Source organism: Neophocaena asiaeorientalis, unplaced genomic scaffold (assembly GCF_003031525.2).
Source record: "Neophocaena asiaeorientalis asiaeorientalis breed wild unplaced genomic scaffold, Neophocaena_asiaeorientalis_V1.1 scaffold134, whole genome shotgun sequence".
Classification (NCBI taxonomy): Eukaryota; Metazoa; Chordata; class Mammalia; order Artiodactyla; family Phocoenidae; genus Neophocaena; species Neophocaena asiaeorientalis.
In genome coordinates this window covers 28,711,963-28,735,101 of record NW_020185339.1, presented here as the reverse complement: position 1 = coordinate 28,735,101, position 23,139 = coordinate 28,711,963, and the positions used below count along the sequence as shown (strand labels likewise).

Here is a 23,139-nt window from a genome sequence, read left to right as displayed (position 1 = left end):
TGTTTCTCAAAGTTCTAGGATTACTTAGCAGTACCCAGAGTGTTTGTTTAAAAACACCAGCTGGGAATCTGCATTTGGAACAACTTTGAGAATCACTGGTTAAGGCATGGAGCAAGGACTGCAATTGTCTCGATCCTTCTGGCTTTTTAGGGTTCCGGGGAAGGACTCGTTTGACTTTTTACAAACAAGCTCAGCTGGCTCCTCTGGGTGTTCCTGGCCTTCCTTTCTTTGGGTCACTGAGGCACTGAAACAGTTAATACAGTTACCGGTTGGGAAGCAGATGAAACAAGGCCCTGAGATGTGAGTACCCACCCAGCCCACCCGAGAGCTTCCCTGGTCGTCTCTGGGAGACCAGTCCAGGGCTGGGCCCAGACTGACCCAGATGTGGAACTGCTTAACACAACATTTCTGCCACATCCCAGGGGCTCTGCTTCTTTTCTTGTGAATCTTCCTCCCGTTTCACGTTACAGAATACTCCCTCTTCCCTCCCCTTACTCTTTCCTGCTCCTTCCTACCCATCCACGTTTCTTCCTCTCCACCCCCATCTTGGTTCCTTCCCAGAAACCAAGTTATAAGCTCTCTCTTCTGTCGGCACCACGTTGGAAGTCTGTGAATCCATAATCACTGCATCTCAGCACACACGTGTGAACCATCGTGTACTTTGTGCAGAAACAGGCTCTGAGCAAGGGAGGGCAGGGCAGTTAGAGTCGAGGTTAAGATACTTCTCCAACTGCAGACAGCGCTCGGTGTGTACATAGCTATCTTACCTGTCAGACAGACAGTCCAGGGGAGACACCTGTAAGACAAAGCAGAAAAAAAGATCTTGGAGAAGGGCGTCTGCTGGTTTTTGAAGGACACGGTCCCAAATCACAGAGGAAAGATTAATAGCCCTTCCCCACATGCTGAGAGGACACCCCGGCGGGCGTTTGATGAGACAGGTTGCCAATGCCAGGCAGACCAGGAGAATGGGACAGTCGGTGCGAGGCTGGCCCTAGTTATGAAACTAGCTGGTGCTGTGAACTGGACAACTTGGCCAGGGGAGCTGGTGAGGTCAGCAGGATCGTGAAGAGGTGAGTGACCTGGATCCACACAACAGGTGGGCCTGCATATTTGAGGTGGGCCAGGGGCAGGCGGCCAAAGAGAGGGTGCACTTTTGGGAGTGGAAGCAGTGTGTCTCCAGAGGTGCACACGCACAGAGAATGCACAAAGAAAGCAGCACGACCACCACCCTAGGGCAGCAGCAGGCTGGGCAGCGGCAGATTCTCATGCCACAGCAGCAAGATCCCAAGACAATGTAGGCAGCACCCACACTAAAATCTCAAGGACCAGCTTGACACACAGGTAGGTGGTGCCAACCTGGCATGTGGATAAAGAAGACAGAAGCATCAGGGCTTGGTCTCTATACCTGGTAGTGTGATAAACTGAAAAAACTGCTGTAGAGTTTGAAAAAGGGGAAGAAAATTGTATTCACCTAAATTCCCCTGGAAAGGAGAAACTGTCTTTGCTGGGAACAATATTTTGATTAGTGCTTAAGTCTGAAGCTGAGATCCCAGTGGCGGCATGGGTGTAGGTGGAACAGCTCTGCATGAGAGACGGGAAAGAGTTTTTGAATTTTGCATGTTAAACCAAAGAGAGAGGGGAAGAAAGGAGGCTGCTCTTCGGTACTGTTCACTGTGAGGCCCTTTCCCTATCGCCCCGCTAAATTTTCAGAAAGTTATGAAGATCGTGAAATGCTTGGGGTCAAGTGGAGTGTGTATACTTGATATTTATGTGCACATATTCACGTGTGCGGGGTTGGTGCCTCAGGTTGAAGCAGATGACGAGCAGAGCCCAGGCACTGGCAGGGATGCAGAGGGAGAGAAGGCGCTCAGAGAGGAGAGATACCACTATAGGGGTGCTAGAGGCAGGGGCAAGTTTAGCCAAATCTCAGCAGGGTGCGGCCCCAGTTGATTTCTGGGTGACTAAATTCTGCCAGTGTCGTTTTGGTTATTCTCAGTTCTGTATGCTGTATCCAAATCAACTAACAACAACAACACACACACACACACACACACACACACACACACACACACACACACACACACACACACACACACACACACACACACACACACACACACACACACACACACGGAAACCCTTCAGGAACTGAAAACCAGGTATCTATGTACTAGGTGGGCTATAATGTTGATGTCCAGCTGGGACTCTCAGGCCCACTTCAGAGCGGAATCACAGCCAAGGACCAGCCTCCTTTGATGTTGCCATGCCACCCCGTCTTCCCTAAGTTCCTGTCGAGAGGATGAGGGTGGCACCAGCATCTTGCAGCCTTGGTTCTGGTTAGGTCTACACTGGCAGGCATCAGTGCCCTCTCCCTGTCAAAGATATTATTGATTGCTTGCTGGATCTTAGTTCCCCAACCAGGGATCCAACCTGGGCCCTGGCAGTGAAAGTGCTGAGTCCTAACCACTAGACTGCCAGGAAATTCCCATCCCTGTCAAAGATCTTTAACTGGGGCAGGGCCAGGGCCACAAGAGGCAGCTGGGGTTAGTAATCTAGAAAGGCTCCTCGAAAGAGCCTTGAGTCTTCAATATTGACATCTTCAAGCCAAGAGAGGCAGAGTTGAACCTTCCTAACCAGAAAAGTCCCTTGTTGGCCCACTGAGTCCTGCCCGCCTCCCCTCAGCTGCTCTTCCCAGGGGCAGTTCTTGAAGGCAATAAGGAAATGACAATGCCAAAGACGGGCCCAGTTTATCCTGAGATTTTTGGTCTCTCTCATCTCTCCATACCTGCACCTGGCTCTCCTTGAGAATAACCCCCAGGCCTAGGGCAAGAAACACCTCTTGAGCAATTCACATGCAGCCCAGGAAGCAAGTGGGAAGGAATGACTTCTGTCGTGATCTTCTGAGATGCCGTGTGGAGTCCTTTGAGAGAACTAGAATGGTGCTGGCGTGGGGACCCAAGCTCATGGCCAATGAGGCAGGTAATCATCTCTCTGTCTGATGTGGTACAGTAAATGAGGTCATTATTAATGTTTGGAAAGATAGCTGTTGGGCGGTTGGACACAGAAGTGTGTACCCTTGGTGGGCAGATCTCCCTGAATCCAGATTCACCGTCCAGGCTTGCATCTTACCAGGCCTTGAGGGACATCAAGCTTTTGTGGTAGGAGGAATGCACATCCAATGCCGACAGCCGGGGAATATCTGGGTACCCCCCTAGCTGGTCCCAGGACAGGCTGGTGGGGGTCTTCTTTTCTACTGGGTGACTGGAGGAGGCCACATCAGTCTTCCAGATGGCCTCCAGCTGGTTCCCCTGTTGGCTGGGGTGTGAAGGTTGAAAGTGTAAGAAGAGATGAGGAGGTCTTTACAGAAAGGGAGAGACTGGGAAGCAACAAGCTCTGCAGGGTTTTCTTCCCTTCTCAAATAGTTGTCACTGCCTTCCTTGCCGCATCTCTTCCCTTCCCAACTCTAAATCTCACCTCTTTGGGTCTCCTCTAGCTGAGGAGCTACTGGAAGAGGCTGCCGAGACAGCCCCTGTTCCTCCAGGCACATGCTCTGGGCCTGAAGCCCCGAACTGGCCACACTAGGGGGGTGTGGATGTGTCTCTTCTTGGCTGCCCAGAGACTCGTGGTGTCTCTCTTTGAGCCCAGGGGTCACGTGGTGGGAAGGATCAGGTTGATTTATATGGATGGACCAGTGGCAGGTGCCAGACCAATGCTCAGGGTGGAAATGGTTGTAAGTTCTCAGCTGTGGGTCCCAGGAGTCTTTCAGTTGCATAGTTTGAAACATACTTGGTCAGGCTGTGCCGTGAAGCCCACACACCACATACACACATACCCCCATCTGGGCCAATGGCCAGAGCTGGGCAGGCAGCTGAGAAGCTAGGTTCCTTGCAACTCATGGGGTGAGCTTTGCCTGTCTGTGCCTTCACTGAGCTGCCAGCCCGCCCCCCCACCCCAAGTCTGGCCACCCCTGCTCCCTGCCTCCCTCACCCACCTAGCCAGCTGCCCCTGGCTTCCGTGCATCTACTGGGCCATCCGCAGGGGCACACATTGCTGGTGCTTGGTCATAAAGAGCTCCAGGTGTCGCTTGCAGGAGGGGCTGCTGGAATGGATGTTCCGCAGTAAGGATGGGGGAGGTTTGCTTTTCCTTGACTTTGGGGAGGTGACCACAGGGGTGTTCAGGTTAATGTTCCACTCCTGCTGGAGCTAAGAGGAACCAGCAGAGAGGCATCAGGGAGAAAGGAATTCATCCTCTCTCTAGTGCCAGAGGAGGCATTGCCTGACTTGGGGCAGAGCAGAAAGGGTGAGGCCCAGGGAATGCCTCCAATTAGATATGCCTGGGACCTCAGGGTATTGCATTTCCCAGAAATTCCTTGAATTGTTCTTTGCTGGTTTAGTTCCTGTTTTCTCCTTTGTTGTGGAGAATCTGGACAATGGGCAAAACAGCAAGGAAAAAACTAAAGGAAGCCAGAGCAGCTGGAACTCTGAGAGAGTCATGTTACCAGGCCAGGTTGTGTCAGGAATGCTCTCCATGTCTTGTCATTCAGCCTCTGCCCTGGCCCTGGGGAAGGAGCTGGAGGAACCCTCACAGCCATCTAAAGAATTAATATATATATGGTCCCTTTCCTTCTCAACCTCAAAACCAATTTAGCAAGTCAAGACACCTACAGGAGGTGATCAGGACTAATATAAGGTGACAGGAAACTGAATTGGGAGATATCCCCATGGCCAAGGCTCCTCCAACTGCCTTATGCCGGCACTTACACTGAATCCCTCAGGACACTGCTTCCCCCAGACTCTGGCCGTGGCTGCTCAGGACTCAGTGGGGTAACCTCCTGGCCCAGCCCTAGAGGAGATCTCAGCAGATTCTGAGTCACTGCTGCGGGATTCTGCAATCCCTCCAAGCCATCAGCTAGCCTCCTGTGGACCATGTCAGCACTCGCTGCTTTTCTGACCCTGGTAGCAGGGGAAAGAGTAGAGGAAACTGAAGGCAGACCTTAGAGAATAAAAATAGGTCAAACCCAATGGATTAAGACTCCGAATGACTTTGGACTCTCAACAGCAACACCAAAACCTAGAAGGCAATGAATGAGCAGTGCCTTCAAAATTGTGAGGGAAAATGAATTCTAACCTAGACTTCTGTATCCAGGCAAACTGTCAACTAAGAGTCAAGGGTAGGGGGGCTTCCCTGGTAGTGCAGTGGTTAAGAATCCGCCTGCCAATGCAGGAGACACAGGTTCAAGCCCTGGTCTGGGAAGATCCCACATGCCGTGGAGCAACTAAGCCAATGCACCACAACTACTGAAGTCCACATGCCTAGAGCCCATGCTCCATAACAAGAGAAGCCACTGCAATGAAAAGTAGACCCCGCTCGCCACAACTAGAGAAAGACCGCATGCAGCAACGAAGACCCAATGCAGCCAAAAAGAAAAAATAAAATAAAAATAAAAGGATCTAAGGGTAGGGACTTCCCTGGTGGTGCAATGGTTAAGAATCTGGCTGCTGGGGACTTCCCTGGTGACCCAGTGGTTAAGACTTCACCTTCTAATGCAGGGGATGCATGTTTGATCCCTGGTGGGGGAGCTAAGATCCCATATGCCTTGCGGCCAAAAAAACCAAAACACAGAACAGAAGCAATATTTTAACAAATTTAATAAAGACTTTAAAAATGGTCCACATCAAAGAATCTGCCTGCCAATGCAGGGGACATGGGTTCAATCCCTGGTCCAGGAAGATCCCACATGCTGCGGAGCAACTAAGCCTTTGCGCCACAACTACTGAGCCTGTGCTCTGGAGCCCACGAGCCACAACTACTGGGCCCGTGCCACAACTACTGAAGCCTGTGCACCCTACAGCCTAAGCACTGCAACTACTGAGCTCATGTGTCGTAACTACTGAAGCCCGCATGCTCTAGGAACTGAATGCCACAATTACTGAGATCCCACATGCCACAGAGCAACTAAGCCCATGTACCACAACTGCTGAGCCTGCACTCTGGAACCCACGAGCCACAACTACTGAAGCCTGTGCACCCTACAGCCCATGCACCGCAACTACTTAGCTCGTGTGCTGCAACTACCGAAGACCACGCACCTAGAGCCCACGCTCGGCAACAAGAGAAGCCACCGCAATGAGAAGCCTGCACACCACAACGAAGAGTAGCCCCTGCTCACCGTGACTAGAGAAAGCCCGCACGCAGCAAAGAAGACCCAACACAGCCAAAAATTTAAAAAAATTTAAAAGAAAAGAGTTAAGGGTAGATATTAAGTAAAGACATTTTCAGACAACCAGGGTCTCAATGATTTTACATGCCAGGAACCCTTTGTCAGGAAGTGACCAGAGGAGGTACTCCACTAAAACGAGGGAGACCTGGCATCTAGAAAGCAGGGGAGGGGCTTCCCTGGTGGCACAGTGGTTAAGAATCTGCCTGCCAATGCAGGGGACACAGGTTTGAGCCCTGGTCCCAGAAGATCCCACATGCCGCAGAGCAGCTAAGCCCGTGCACAACTACTGAGCCTGCACTCTAGAGCCCACGAGCTACAACTACTTAAAGGGGGGGCCCCGGCACCAAAAAAAAAAAAAAAAAAAGAGAGAAAGCAGGGGAGCTGTCCCCAGAGAGAAGCAAAGGGAGTCGCCAGCACGAGGGTGAAGAAGACAGCTGTGACCAAGCCTGAAGAGCAAGCAGATCAGACAAGAGCAGGACAGGGAGACCCACAGGGGAGGGAGAATCTGAGCACAGAGTCGGGACTGCAGGCTCCAACTACCTCCCCTCCAGAAGAAGCTTTCTTGTCTAGCTCCTTTTGAGGGTCCCTCCCTCTCTTGCTCTCCCCATATATGGAGATTGGAAAACTGGCCTTCCTTACACTCAGGCTGTCTCCTGCCTTCCCCTCTTCCTGGTTCAGAGGCTTTAATCTGCTCTCTTACTTCCCAACTGCTCCCCCACGCCCAGGTACACCCCACAGCCCCATGGCTCCACCCTGGCCCCATCCCTGCTGGCTGTGCTGACCCCTGAGAAGGTCGCCAGGTGGGAGGCCCACCGTGGGGAACATGGTCACCACGCTGCTCAGGCACTCTCGGCGCTTCTCCTCCAGGTCCCTCTGCTTGTCTGTCCAGGCCTGCAGCTGGAGGTTCTGCAGGCCGACGTCTTCCAGGAAGAGGTAGAGGTTCTGGGCCTTGTAGGCAGCCCCAGCTTCTCGCACAACTTGTACGTGGTTGGTCACTTCTTGTCTGGGAAGAGAGGGAAGTGATTTAGTGGGTGAAGGAGACTCCTCCTGCCCCCAGCTCTCTGTTAACCAGAGATGACTGTGTGTCTGTGAGAGCTGGGGAAAACAGGGAACAGAGAACAGGAGGTGGTGTCAGGTGAGGAGGCTCGGGCTGGGCTGGAAACAGGAATAAAAGGAAGGCAAATGGGGGAGCGTGTTAGGCGGGTTACGGACAGGGCAGTAGGAAGACAGGAAGAAAGGCTTGCAGGAAAGCTCACTAGAGGGACAGCAGTGTGTAAGTGCTTGACCTCCCACACCTTCAGGGCTGCCCAAGGCTCCGAGGTCAGGTGTCCTTCACAGCTGCCCTTCCTCAGGGGGACCTTGTCCAGGCCTGGGGTGATTCTCCCCATCCCACTTGCCCATGCTCCTCCTTTCTCACTGGGTTCTGGCTCTGCCCATATACTGCAGCGGTGTGGGTGGGTGCCGGTGGGTGCCAGGGAGGACCTACCGGAGGCTCTGGAAATGTCTGTAGAGGATGTACTTTTGGCACAGGCACCACAGCTTGAGCGCGTTCAGCTCCACGGCTGTGGTGGTGAGCTCCCGCACCTTGTTGCGCAGGTAGTGGGGCAGCCCCAGCTGATCCTCCTCAGTCAGGAGCTGCAGGTTCTTCCTCTGGGCCTCCACGTCCACGTGGTATACCTTCCCCTTCAGAGTTACTGGGGATGTGTGCAGGGCCACTTTTCGGAGGGATGTCCCTGTGACAGGAAGGGAGGCCGTCTTCTTGGGCTTCGTGGGAACACAGCGGGCCCGTGGTTTCTGAGTAAACTCGGCTGAACTCATGGTCCTCTGGTTTCCGGGGGCAGGCTGCTGGGTCTTAGGGGACCTGGGCAAGTGTGGCCTCCTGCGTTGGTGAGCAGATTGGGCTTGGCTTTGGGGAGGTGCCAGTGATGCCTCCTCCAAGTCCCTCCATCGACTGGTGGGCACGAAGCCCATTCTCTCCACGTCCCCTCCTGTCCGCTCCGGCCCCCTCCATGGGCCCCCTTGCTCCTGGGCCAATCTCCACTGCCACCCCCTTGCTGCTTCCCCCTGCTCCCACTGCCGCTGCTTCTCCCGGTGTCCCACTCCAGCAGGGCCCACTTCTCTTGCCACTGCAGCCACATCTCCTCCTCCAGCCACTGCTGCCTTCGCCTCTCCCAGCTGAGTTCCTCTTCCCAGTGCTCTGCCTTGCTCTCCAAGGCCACCTTCCTAGAGCTCTCTGGGGACAGCTGCTTCTGAAAATGGGACTTCATCTGGAGTCCTTCCTTCTCCTGGGTCACTTCCTGGAAGAAGTCCTTCTGGTCTTTGACTTTGTGGCCTGGGCTTTCTGCTGATGGTCTTTCCCATTTCTTAGGAAACTTGTGATCCATGGAGGATGGCAACACAGGCTGAAGATTTTCAGTGTCCTTGCTGCTGTACACATCTGCAATCCTTGAATGCAGAGTCATGGTGGAAAGTGGTTGACATGTGGAAGGCCTAGCACTACTATCCCAGGTCATGGCCAGGCGACTTGGGGAGAGTGGTGAAAACTGCTCCTCCTTCTTGGGTTCCTGTTGGGTTTCCTCTATGACTGCTTCTTTCTTTCGGAGGGCCTCTTTCTTGGCAGGGGCTGGGGAGTCAACCAAGATCTTGACTGAGTATTCTGCTTGACCTCTAGCAGACTGAGCCTTGTTCAGCTGGAGCTCTAAGGCATGCTTCCTCAGGAGAAGGTCATGGTACTTTCCCCCTAGAATTTCTACCTGCTTTAGTAGGGCATCTCTCTTACTCTTGAGGACTTGGAGGGACTTCTGGAAGTACAGCCTCTGGCTGCTGAGTTCTTTGGTCATCTCTATTTTCAGCTGCCTGTATTTGGCCTCCAGACTTCTGTTCTTGTGCTGGAGCATCAAGGCCTTGTTGAGGTTCTCAACCACAGCAGACATGTACCTGATGGCCCGAACCTCCCCCTGGTTGAACATTGTGGAGTCCAGGAGTTCCTGCAGCATGGACTTCACCTCGGAGACCCTTATGCAGGTAGTGTGCTTATCCTGGAGCATCTGCTCTGGGCTCAGTGGCTGAGGGCAGGATATCACTTTTTGTGGGCTTTGTTCCCGCCAGCCCTGCCAGAAGGTGTGTTTGGATACTAGGAGAGGTGGAGAGGACAAAGGCAATAAACTCCCATGGATCCAAGGATTATACTGATTCTCCACACCCTGCTTGGCCAAATTCCCATCCAACCTTCTTAGGGCTTTGGCAATAAGGAGTTGGGGCATTATATGAGGCCAGGGGAGATATTGTCAGGAGAGATCTCTGCTGGGCTCAGAGCTTGCTCAGAGCTTACCTGTCAGGGTCTGTCAGCTCCACAGCACCTGCAGGACCCAGAGGGGTCTGGACCTATTCGATCCAGTTCAACCCAATTCAACACACCCCTGATCCTCCATATTTCCCTGGAGTAGAGTGATTTTTCTAATCATGCTACTTCCCAGTCTCAATACCTCTGTTTGGCTACCTATTGCCAACTATCTAAATTCTGGAAGCCCACCTGGCACTTAGACTCTAGATCACCTGGGAAGTTGTATTTCCCTTTCCTGTTACCACTGGACTGTGTTTGTAGAGAATTTATCATGTGGTCCTGCAATGGTTTACATTCTTTTATAATGACTAATGTCTTTCTCCATTTTGGGGGTCATGAATTCCTTTGATACTTTGATGAAAGCAGGAAAATGTACATAAACACCGATTGTGCACTTTGTGTTCAAACCCATTCATATGCAGACTTCAGCTCCTCAGGGATGGTCCACGGTCATAGTTGTATCCCCTTGGATCTACTATGTATAGAGCTGCTGGAGTGATTATCTTGGAGCATCAATTCATTTCTCATTCAGTGAACATCACTGGCAGACAAAACACTGGCTAACTTTGGATGAGGGGCCAAAGGAAATATGGAAATTAAATGACACTGAAATCAAGCCAGCATTTAGCTAATACTGTCAGAGAGGCCATATGCTCTAACGGTTCAGAGCATGCATTCTAGAGTCAGATAACTCGGACTTGAATCCCATCCCTACCACTTGCCTTAGGCAAGTTTCCTAACTTCTCAGCACCTCTATTTCTGAAAAATGGGGATAATCATAGCATTTACTTCATGGGACGTAAGTAGATTATGCATGTTTAGTACCAAGCACTGTACCAGGTACCTAGAAAGTGCTCAATAACTAATCCCTAAAAAAATGAATAAGACACAGCCTTTGCCCTCCAGAAATTTATAACCTAGCAAGGAAATAAATCAAGTAAACAAATAACTATATTTCAAGACATAATATGACAAGGATAGTAGGAGACATTGTCTCCTTCTCCTCCACCTTTCCTTGCTTCCTCCCTCCCCCAGCTATTGACCTTGCTTAACTGGTAAGGAACCTGGCCATGAAAATCAATGGTAAAATGATAATGTCAGCTCTTGTTTATTAAGCCCTGAGTGTGTGTTCTGAGCACAGTGCCAGATGCCTCACACCACGTGCAACCCTGTAAGGTAGACAATGCTCTCCTCACTTTGCATATGAGGAAAGTGAGGTTCAGAGAGAGGAAGTAACTTGCCCAAAGTCACACAGCTAGAAATTGGGATTCAAACTCAGGTTTGTCTGACTCCGAAGCCCATGCTCTCGAGTAAGATTAAGAAGCCAGAAAACCTATGCGTGGGGCCTAGGTTTGCCACAGGCTTTCCTTGTGGATCCTTCTCTCCTCTGAGCTTCAATGTTCTCATCTACAAAATGTGGCAGTTAGATAATCCGGGCCCATTCTAGTGCTGAGAGCAGTGATATTTCAAGGTTGAGCCATGTTGCTGACTGGCTACTTCTGGAGTAGCCACAATCGAGAAGGTTCTAGAAGGGCCTCCAGCTGAGTCTCACCAGACTGCTTGGCTCTGCATCTGGGTTTGGTTTAAGGAAAGGACGTTCCTCTAGCTCTAGCTATAAACTCCACCCTTTCTGACCTTCCAGCCTTGTTCCCCAGAACCTGCACGAGGCCGCAGCTCCAGGGACCACCAACGAAGACCTGTCTCCACATCACACCTTCCTTCAGCCCTGAGGGACAGCCCAGAACTGCTCACTTCTCAGCTTGGGTCCACCACCCCAAACTCTTACCACTGACCATCCATCTCAGCTAAAGCTTTTGTTATGGAGGAGAATTAGAAAGACTCCCATAGACCCTGGTGTGTGACTTCTTTCCTTGAGATGGCATCTGCCCCACCCAGCTCCCCTGCCAGGTGCTCCTGGAACCTACTTTGTGCCCCTTTCCTTTGTCCTTCAATGAGAGTGGAGCAGAGGGAAATGAGAGACTCGATGCCTCCTTTGGTGGCGATGAGGGAGAGAGGTAACCCCTTCTCCATCACCTCGATCCATTCATCCAGGGCTTCCTCTTCCTCCTCACTCTTCCTGTTCCTGATCTCATAGGTCAGACTGTCACCTGGAGAGAGAGTGGGAGATGCAGGCTGAGAATAGTCTGTCCTCTAGGGAGCCCCAAATAGCCCTATAGGATAGGGGTTACACCAGCCGGCTTTGAGGTTGGATTGGTTTAACCTCTTATTAGCTTGAGCAAGTCACTTATTTCCCTAGCCTTAGTATCCTTGCCAAAAAAGGGTTGGGTATGGATTAAATGAGATAATACTAGTGAAATGATTAACATGAGACCTGCCATGTAGAAAATATGCATAGACATAAAACAGCACTGTTGTACTACAAGGCCAGCAATGTGCCTATCTTGTTATTGCTCTATCCTCACTGCCTAGTCCAATATCTGGACAATTAAATGAATTAACTGCAGTCAACAGCCCTGCTTAGTTCTTGGGGGCAGCTGAAGGACCACTGAACCGAGAGCTCCTCAGGGGCAGGACAATGTGAGTAGGGGTAGGGCATATCCGTATACCACCTTCCTCCAACACTGCAGCATCCACCATACCTCACACCAGACTGAGGTCTCCTGATCGGATAACTCTGATCTTAACAGGGGTAGCATCTGGCTCCAGGGCTGCATGCAGCTGGTCCACACCCAAATGGCTATACCAGTTGCTTACAGCTGGCATCAGTGCTGTTTGGCTCAGTATCCATTCAGTACTTTGAATATCACCCTTGAGTCCCTCTATAAAATAGCTAGTGTGCTTCACAAAAAACAATTAGAACTAATAAACAAATTCAATAAACTTATAGGATCCAAAATCAACATATAAAAGTCAGTTGCATTTCTACACACTAACAATTAACTATCCAAAAAAGAAATAAAGAAAACAATCCCATTTACAATAGCATCAAAACAATAAAATACTTAGGAATACATTTAACAAAGGAGGTGAAGGATCTCTACAGTGAAAACCATAAGACATGAATGAAAGAAATTAAAGAAGACACGTGTAAATGGAAAGATAACCCATGTTCATGGATCAGAAGAATTAATATTGTTAAAATGTCTATACTACCCAAAGTCATCCATAGATTCATTGCAATCCCTATCAAAATCTCAATGGCATTTTCCACAGAACTAGGAAGAACAATCCTGAAATTCATACGGAACCACAAAAGACCCCAAATAGCCAAAGCATTCTTGAGAAAGAAAAACAAGGCTGGAGGCATCACACTACCTGATTTTAAGCTATATTACAAAGCTATAGTAAACAAAACACTATGGCATGGGCATATAAACAGACACATAGATAAATGGGCCAGAATCAAGAGCTCAGAAATAAACCCATGCATATACGGTCAGCTAATATTTGACAAGGGAGCCAAGAACACTCAATGGGGAAAGGATAATCTCTTCAATAAGTGGTGCTGGTAAACGTGTACATTTACATGCAAAAAAATGAAATTGGGGCTTCCCTGGTGGCACAGTGGTTGAGAGTCCGCCTGCTGATGCAGGGGACACGGGTTCGTGCCCCGGTCCGGGAAGATCCCACATGCTGCAGAGCAGCTAGGCCCGTGAGCCATGGCCGCTGAGCCTGTGTGTCCGGAGCCTGTGCTCCGCAACTGGAGAGGCCACGACTGAGAGGCCTGTGTACTGAAAAAAAAAAAAAAAAAAAAACGAAATTGGACTCCTATCTTATACCACTCACAAAAATTAACTCTAAATTAATTAAAAACTTAAATACAAGCCTAAAAGAAAACATAGGGGAAAAGCTTCTTGATATTGGTCTTGGCAATGATTTTTTTTTGGGTATGACATCAAAAGCAAAGGCAACAAAAGCAAAAATAAATAAGTGGAACTACATCAAATTTAAAAGTTTCTGCACAGTAAAAGAAATGATTATCAAAGTGAAAAGCCTCAACCTACAGAACGGGAGAAAATACATGCAAACCATGTATTTAATAAGGAGTTAATATCCAAAATCTATAAGGAACTCACACAACTTAATAGCAAAAAAACAAATAATCTGATTAAAAGATGAGCAAAGGATATGAATAGACATTTTTCTAAAGAAGATATACAAATGGCCAACAGGTATATGAAAAGGTGTTCAACATCACTAATTATCACGGAAATGCAAATCAAAGCCACAACGAGATAGTACCTCAGACCTGTTAGGATGGCTATTATGTATAAAAGACGAGATAACAAGCAATGGTGAGGACCTGAAGAAAAGGGGACCCTTGTGCACTGTTGGTGGGAATGTAAATTGGTATAACCATTTTGGAAACCAGTATGGAGGTTCCTAAAAAAATTAAAAATAGAATTACCATATAGTCCAGCAATCCCACTTCTGGGTATATATCCATAGGAAACAAAATCACTGTCTCCAAGAGATTTCTGCATGCCCATGTTCACTGAAGCATAATTTACAACAGTCAAGACATGGAAAAAACCTAAGTGTCAGTCAGTGGATGAATGGATAGAGAAAATGTAGTATATATAATGAAATACAGATAGTCCCCAACTTATGATGGTTCAACTTATGATTTATTGACTTTACAATGAGGCGAAAGTGATACACATTCAGTAGAAGTCATGCTTTGAATTTTGATATTTTCCCACGCTAGTGAAATATGGTACAATACTCTCTCATGATGCTAGGCAGTAACAGCAAGCTACAGCTCTAAGTGGCCACAAAATCACAGGGGTAAACAACGGATACACTTACAACCATCTGTATGCATACAGTCATTCTGTTTTTCACTTTCAGTATAGTCTTCAATAAATTACATGAGATATTAAACACTTTATTATAAAATAGGCTTTGTGTTAGATGATCTTGCCCAACTGTAGGCTAATGCAAGTGTTCCGAACACATTTAAGGTAGGCTAGGCTAAGCTGTGATGTTTGGTAGGTTAGGTGTATTAAACGCATTTTCAATTTATGGTATTTTCAACTTATGATAGGGTTATTGGGACATAACCCCATCATAAGCTAAGGAAGATCTATATTATTAAGTCATAACACAGAAGGAAATCCTGCCATTTGCAACAACATGAATGGACCCTGAGGGTATTACACTAAGTGAAATAAGTCAGACAGAGAAAGAAAGACAAATACCGTATGATCTCACTTATATGTGGAATCTAAAAAAAGTTGAACTCACAGAAACAGAGAGTAAATTGGTGGTTATCAGAGGCTGGGAGGTGAGAGAAATGGGGAGATGTTGGTCAAAGGGTACAAACTTTCAATTATAAGATGAATAAGTTCTGGAGATCTAATGTACAGCATGGTGACTACAGTTAATAACACTGTATTGTCTACAGGCATACCGCATTTTATTGCACTTTGCTTTACTGTTGTTTGCAAATACTGCATTTTTTAAAAATTGAAAGTTTGTGCAAACCCTGCATTGTCAGATGATGGTTAGCACTTTTTAAAAAATTTTTTAATTTATTTACTTATTTATTTATTTATGGCTGTGTTGGGTCTTTGTTTCTGTGCAAGGGCTTTCTTTAGTTGCGGCAAGCGGGGGCCACTCTTCATCGCGGTGCGCGGGCCTTTCACTATCACGGCCTCTCTTGTTGCGGAGCACAGGCTCCAGACGCGCAGGCTCAGTAATTGTGGCTCACGGGCCTAGTTGCTCCGCGGCATGATGGGATCTTCCCAGACCAGGGCTCGAACCCGTGTCCCCTGCGTTGGCAGGTGGACTCTTAACCACTGCGCCACCAGGGAAGTCCCCGATGGTTAGCACTTTTTAGCGATAAAGTATATTTAATGTACATTGTTTTCTTAGACATAATGCTATTGCACACTTAATAGACTACAGTAGAGTATAAACATAACTTTTACAGGTACTGGGAAGCCAAAACATTCACATGATTCACTTTATTATGATATCCACTTTATTGTGGTGGTCTAGAACTGAACCTGCAATATCCAAGGTATGCCTATATTTGAAATTCGCTAAGAGAGTAGATTAAATATTCTCACCACACACACAATAAAGGGTGACTATGTGAGGTGATATGTTATTGTGATAATCATTTCACTATATACATATATGTTTATAAAATAATCACATGTACACTTTAAATTTACAATGTTGTTTGTCAGTTATATCTCAATAAAGCTGGAAAAATAAAAATTGAAACAGCTAGTGTGAGTTTGCACTTAGGTTCTATCTTACTAAAAAATGAGATGTAATAATGAAGCCAGGACTTAGGCTTCATCACATATGCACCTAATATCACAATCTATTATGTTTTGGACAATGACATGTTTGCCTCTCTAGGGAATAGAGGTGATATGCTACGACATGAGTGGGACAATGTTTCACTGGAGAGGCGCTGCGATGTGTCTTTTGCGCCCTCTGCACCCACCACCCTGCACTCCCCTCCCAGCAAATGCTGCCCTAGGGTAGGGGAAAGGAGGAGGCTGAGTGAGCTGGGACCAGCATCTTGGGGGGGGAAGGCACCCGCCCTCAGGACTGCACCCAGCCTGCAAACTCACCCCAGTCGCCTCGCCAGTGGAGAATTTCATACAAGTGCTTTTCTTTAGTCTTAGCATCATTGGAGAATGAGGTAATTTTCTCCAGCAAGATGAATCTGTTCTTGCCCTTTTGCTCTGTCTGGTGAGATTTTGCCTTTTTTTTGAAATCATATCCTAATTCTTCCTGGAAGCGGCTGATGACACAGCTGACATTGTCCAAGATGTCTGAGAGCTGGGAAGAAATATCCTATATGGGGGGCAGCAGACTGTAGTGTTTTGGGGTGTGAACTCTGGTGCCAGATGCCATGTCCTAGTAGTGTGATCTTAGACAAGTCAGTTAATTTCTTGGGGCCTCAGTTTTCTTATTTGTAAAGTGTAGATAATTATAGTACCTGTGTCACAGGGGTTTTGTAAAGATTAAATGAACCAGTATTTGTAAAGCACTTAGGACAGCACCTGGCACATAAAATAAGTGTTAGCTCTAATTACTGTCATTTTGATTATTAAGACCAGCTCGGGGAGAGAATACTAAAAATCCACAGCAAACATTTCTTCAGAATTTCAGAATTTGCTGGGGACTTCTGGACATCTCCCCTCACAAGGATCCAGAGGCCACAAACTAGAAAAATGAGGCCCCAAGAAACCCTCAGGATCAGAGGCCCCCGTTAAAAAAATGCACCAGAGGCTCACGTGCAGGGTGATTTGAATCTTTGGCCATTTCCCTGTGAGTTTCTAGGGCTCAGCTTGGGGCACTCTGACAGGTTGCCAAGAACAGACCCCAATCAGGAACTCTGGGCTCCTCCTCCTGCCCTGGTAGGACCCACCACGATGTGTCTCAGGGCCAACCTAGGGCTTCCCTGTGGGCTGTCTGCTTCCTGGGCCCATCCCTGCCTCGGGGACAGTTTGATTCCAGCTCACCCTCCACTAAACTGTCCACAAACCCAGCTTGCTGAGGATCCCAGGACCCCTGAGGGCCCAGAGCTGGAATCTTACCCAAATCTGGGCTCAGTCCCTAGCCTCCACATCAGACCCCAACAGAAGGGTGACACCCTCATCTCAAGGGGTTACCTCCTGAGCCCGAGTTAGTTGGGCAGCCTCAATTCTTGAGATGATGGCTTTCACCGACACAGGGGTCACCAACAGTGGGGGTTCGTCTTTCTCCATTTGGGATCACTCTGTCAGTCACAAAGATGTCCGGTGTCTCTGGTACAGGGGCCTGGACACACGATGTTGGCTGCTTGGGGGTTAAGGACTCCAGGGCAGCTTCTGAGTACCCTCTTCCTAGCCACAGCTCCCTGTAACTGCCAGACATCACGTTCCAACTGACCTTCTTTTCTCCAGTGACATCATCAGGTTGATTGGAAGAATGACTCCCTGTCATCTATCTGCTTGATTATCTAGCTTTTTAATCCATCACCTAATATATATTAACTTGACCTGTTGCTTTTTAAAAATCATTAAATGTCATGCTCCCAAACTAAATATTAACGGCTAAAAGTAGGAAACAGCAATTAGAAAAAGTTCTTTTCCCAAAGAACTTTTAATTAAAAAAAAATTACAGCCCATCAATAACTAATGGGAATATATTTCAATTTGCACCAGGGGTCAGGGCTTAACCAACACTGTCACTGAAGGTAATTATCAGTGCCAGAGGCCTTTTTAAAACAAATGATTAAAATGGACATCACTGTATGCCCAGGACTAGAACTTTGCCTGGTATATAGTAGGCACTTAATAAACATTTGTTGAATTAATGAATCTGTAAGTAAAAATACATATATGTGCAAATTATTCTTCCATGTTACTGAAACATTTAACAGATAAGGAATTAAACATTGTAACTTCAATTCTTAGCAGTGCCATGGCCACTTAACAACTTGTCACCTGACACCCACCTGTCTTTTACATACTATCATTCATTCACTTATTCAAAGTTAATTCTTTCATTGCCTCACTTACTCAACGAACACTTATTGGTAACGTTCTATGTTCCAGGCATGGGGCTAGATGCTAGAAATACAAAAAACAGTGAGACCTAGTTCTGTCTTTGAGGCAGTCACACCCTGGTTTATGGATACCTGTCTATCTATACATCTGGCACTGGATGGTCCTTTAATCCCTTATGATTTCAGAGCATGTTGTAGGTTACAAATAACTTATTTATCCTTACAAACATGTAGAGCCAGCTGAGGCTCATAGTTATGAGACTTATCTAAAGTTACAGAGCTGGGAAGTACAGACTCAGGACTTCAACCTGCTTTTCTGATTCCCAATCTGAGGTCCTTTCCCCTTTTCTCCCTTTCTCTCCCTCCCCACTTCTTCTTTCTTTTACATATAATCATACTGATAATTAGATCACAAATAGGTACTTCCCTGGTGGTCCAGTGGTTAAATCTGCCTTCCAATGCAGGGAATGTGGGTTCAATCCCTGGGCAGGGAACTAAGATGCCACATGCCGCGGGACATCTAAGCTGGCGAGCTCTAGAGCCCACGTACCACAGCTAGAGAGCCCGCGTACTGCAATTACTGAGCCCATGCACTCTGGAGCCTGTGTGCCACAACTAGAGAGAAGCCCGTGCACCACAACAAAGAGCCCGTGTGCCGCAACAAAAGATCCCACATGCCGCAACTAAGACCCGATGCAGCTAAATAAGTTAATTAATTAAAAAAAACCCATACATTTATTTAAAAAATTAGATCACAAATAAATGATCTAAACAAGCCAATTAAAAGATAGATTATAAGATTCAATTAAGAAAAACCCAATACTCAACTATGTTCTGTCTACAAGAAACACACTTTAAATAAAAAGATACATATACATTAAAAAATGAATAGAAATAAACCATGCTAATACTAATCAAAAGAAAGCTAGAGTGGCTATATTAATTTCACATTTTAGAACAAGAAAGATTAGCAAAGATAAAAAGGGAGGGATATTCCGTAATGATAAAGGTGTTAACTAATAAAGATGACATAATCTTTTATATATATATATATATATATATATATACACACATATATATATATATATATATATGCCTAATAACATAGCTTCAAAATACATGAAGTGAAAAACTTACAGAAGTGAAAGGAGAAATGGATAAATCCACAATTAGAGTTAGAGATTTCAACACTTTTCTTTCAGGAATTGGAAAAAGTAGAAAAAAAAAAAGTAAGGATATAGAGGTTTTGAAAAACACTATCAACCAGCTTGACTCAATTGACATTTATAGAACATCTCACCCAACAACAGCAGGATGCATTATTTCCAAATGCATATGGAATAATAATCTGGACCATAAAACAAATATCAATAAACTTAAGAAGATTAGAATCATATAAAATATGTTCTCTGATCACAATGGAAGTAAACTATAAGTCAGTAATTGAGAGATATCTGGGAAAATTCCCAAATATTTGTAAATTAAACAACACACTTCTATATAATCCATGAATCAAAGCAGAAATGACAAGGAAAATTATGAAATTTTGAACTGAGTGAAAATGAAAACATGACATATCAAGATTTGTAGGATACTGCCAAAGCAGTGCTTAGAGGAAGAAACTAGATAAGGAAGAACAGAGAAACTCAAGCAGAAGGAAATAATATGGTTAAGAATAAAATAAATAAAACAGAAAACAAACAAACAAAAATGGAGAAAATCAATGCAATTACCAAAACCTGGTTTTTTGAAAAGATTAATAAATTGATAAAGCTTTAGCCAGCTTTTACCAGGGGAAAAAAAAGACACAATTTACAAACATCAGGAATAACAAGGGGACATCATTACAGACTCTACAGTGGGAATAATAAGAGAGGATTATGAAAAAATGTTATGCCAATAAACTTGGTGAATTAGACAAATTCCTTTAATAGATATATCTATTGAAGCTCAATAAGAAAGAAAACCTGAAAAGCCCTCAATCAACCACAGATATTAAATTAATAATTAAAAACCTTTCCTTCAAGGAAAACTCCAGCCCCAGACAGCTTTATTGGTAAAATTTTTGTCAAACATTTAAGGAAAACATAATACAACTCTATATAAACTCTTTGAGAAAACTGAACAGTATGGAACACTTCTCAAATCATTTTATTCGGTTAGCATTAACTTGCTACAAAAGCCAGACAAAATATTACAAGAAAAACACAGACATAACATAGACATAAAAGAAAATAAAATGGAAGCTGCTGACAGGAAAAAAAATTATCTGCAAAACATGTATTTGATAAAGGACTTGTATCCAGAATATATAAAGAACCACTATAACTCCATTACAAGAAGGAAAACAATCCAGTTTTTAAATAGGTAGAAAATTTGAATAGACACATCACTAAAGAAGATATTCAAATGGTAAATAAGCACATGAAAAGATTCTCAGCGTCATTAGGGAAACAAAACTACGACTTGTTAACCTGTGACAAAGTGAGAGAGTGGCATGGACAGATATACACTACCAAACGTAAAATAGATAGCTAGTGGGAAGCAGCCGCATAGCACAGGGAGATCAGCTCGGTGCTTTGTGACCACCTACAGGGGTGGGATAGGGAGGGTGGGAGGGAGGGAGACGAAAGAGGGAAGAGATATGGGAACATATGTATATGTATAACTGATTCAGTTTGTTATAAAGCAGAAATTAACACACATTGTAAAGCAATTATACCCCAATAAAGATGTTAAAAAAAAAAAGTGAGGATACCAAGTGTTGAGGATGTTGGGAAAGTGAAACCCTTGTATATTACTGGTGAGAATGTAAAATGGTACAGCCACTTTAGAAAAGTGTTTGGCAGTTTTTTAAAAGTTAAGTATACATTATCACACAATTCCCATTCCTAAGTATTTACCCAAGAGAAATGAAATTTACCCAAGAGAAATGAAAACATATGTCCACACACAGATCTATATGCACAAATATTTATAAACAGCTCTATTTGTTATAGCTCAAACCTACAAACAACCTAAATGTCCATTAACTGGTGAATGCATAAACAAATTGCCGTATGTCCATGCAAGAAATATACACATTAAAAAAGAATGAACTGGGCTTCCCTGGTGGCGCAGTGGTTGAGAGTCTGCCTGCCAAGGCAGGGGACACGGGTTTGTGCCCCGGTCCGGGAAGATCCCACATGCCGCGGAGCGACTGGGCCCGTGAGCCATGGCCGCTGAGCCTGCGCGTCTGGAGCCTGTGCTTCGCAACGGGAGAGGCCACAACAGTGAGAGGCCTGCGTACCGCAAAAAAAAAAAAAAAAGAATGAACTACTGATACATGCAACAACATGGATAATCTCAAAAGCTTTATACCAAGTGAAAGAAGGCAGGCACAAACTACCACACACTGTATGACTCCATTCATACGAAATTCTAGAGATGCAAAACTATAGTGACAGAAAGCAGATCAGTAGGTGACAGGAGCCAGATGAGGGAGAAGCGACTGACTGCAAAAGGGAACAAAGAACGTTTCTGAGGGAAGGAAATGTTTTATGTCATGATTATGGTGGTGTTTACATGACTGTACCATTTGTGAAAATTCACTGTACCCTACACTTAAAATTGGTGAATTTTATTATGTGTAAACTATACCTCAATAAAGCTGATTTTTAAAAATGCAATGTTTTATAATGCCCAAGACTGTGGCGGGATTGTGGTCAGACAGTGCAAGGGGCTGGAAGTTAGGAGGGTATAAGGAAATAACTCTTTCTCTTTTCTCAGGTGGCAAGTCTTCTCTTTTTTCCTTCCCTTTACCCTTGGGGCTGGGATGCTCCCTCCTCCAAGCCCCTCTCCCATGCAGTTCAGGCCAGTAGCAGCTCCTTCACCACAGTTCAAGGGTCACACTAGTTGATCACTAGCCCAGAAGAAATGTTTCTAAACCTTTTTTAAAAAAGCAGCTAACCCCCTTTTGCAAGCAAAGCCTTCTGTAGAACCTCACAGATAAAAGCAATGTCTTATTAGAATACATTTGTAAGTTCAACTTCATGATATCTCTGTATTATAAAATCATTCGATATCAACAAGCTTGTTCTGACAAACCCAAAAATTTGATACGTAGGACATTTGAGTGTATATATTTTTAAACTACTGTTTTAAAAATATTTAAAATATATTTAAAGTTTCTGGGTAAAAATGGTAGATTGAACACACGTATCTAATTTTGTTCTACTAAAAATATACTAAAACTATAGCAAAGGGATTTTTTTAAGGCATAAGTGCACAAAGACAGGGAAACAGGAGAGGAGACAAGCAAAATACTTTAGGAAGCTGTTAAGCATATGGATGAGTGGTTGCTGATAGACTAGAGAAGGATGAATCCTAAGGCAGAAGTGGGGCAACCATATGGCAAATGGAATTAGTTGTGCCAGATTGCTGACCACCCCAAGAAGGAAGTCCTAAAGATGTGACATCAGAGGTTCCCTGCAGTGAAGCTCTTGGAGACAAGCCCCACCCATGTACCTCAACCCACAGAGCACAAACGCTTCTCACTGGGATTTTGGTAACCCATCCTTAAATGTGAGCAGACAACCAGGGATTATAAGACCTTCAAGCAAAGAATCTAACATGAAAGAGATCAAAACCACAGAAAAAGAAATTTAGAGAAAACAGTGATTATGCAAGAGAAGAAAACTTAAACCATCATTAGTAGTGTCGGAGATAAGCTATTGCAACATTGAAACAAAATAATATGCTATAAAAAGGAATAGCTGGAGAACAAAAATAAAGTGAAAGTAATAAAAGTCTTTAAAATATTGAAAAACTCAGTAGAAGAATAGGAATATTTGAGGAAATCTCCCAAAGACAAAGTAAAAAAGATGAAAAGTAGGCGAGAAAAACAAGAAATGAGAAGGACCAGTCCAGCAGATCCATCATCTGAATTATAGGAGTTCCAAAAAAGAAATAAGAAAGAAAATGGAATTGAAGAAATCACTAGTGGAATGATTCAAGATTATTTCCCAGAAGTTAGGGGCACTGAGTGCCCAGCACTACAAATAGCTTCTCTAAGACATATCACTGCCATTTTAGAACCCTGGAGACAAGGAGAGGTT

At 45.4% G+C, this 23,139-nt stretch overlaps 1 protein-coding gene across 1 annotated transcript; it reads right to left on the bottom strand.

Moving 5' to 3' along the window:
* FAM186B (family with sequence similarity 186 member B) lies at window positions 1–17,261 on the bottom strand. Its single transcript, XM_024737070.1, is given in 10 exon segments — window positions 1–244; window positions 768–796; window positions 3,130–3,315; window positions 4,025–4,203; window positions 7,035–7,224; window positions 7,708–8,320; window positions 8,323–9,354; window positions 11,490–11,672; window positions 16,119–16,344; window positions 17,166–17,261. Coding segments are annotated over 10 exon segments (2,745 nt in total). The 3' UTR covers window positions 1–233.
* Window positions 17,262–23,139: the final 5,878 nt, after the last annotated feature.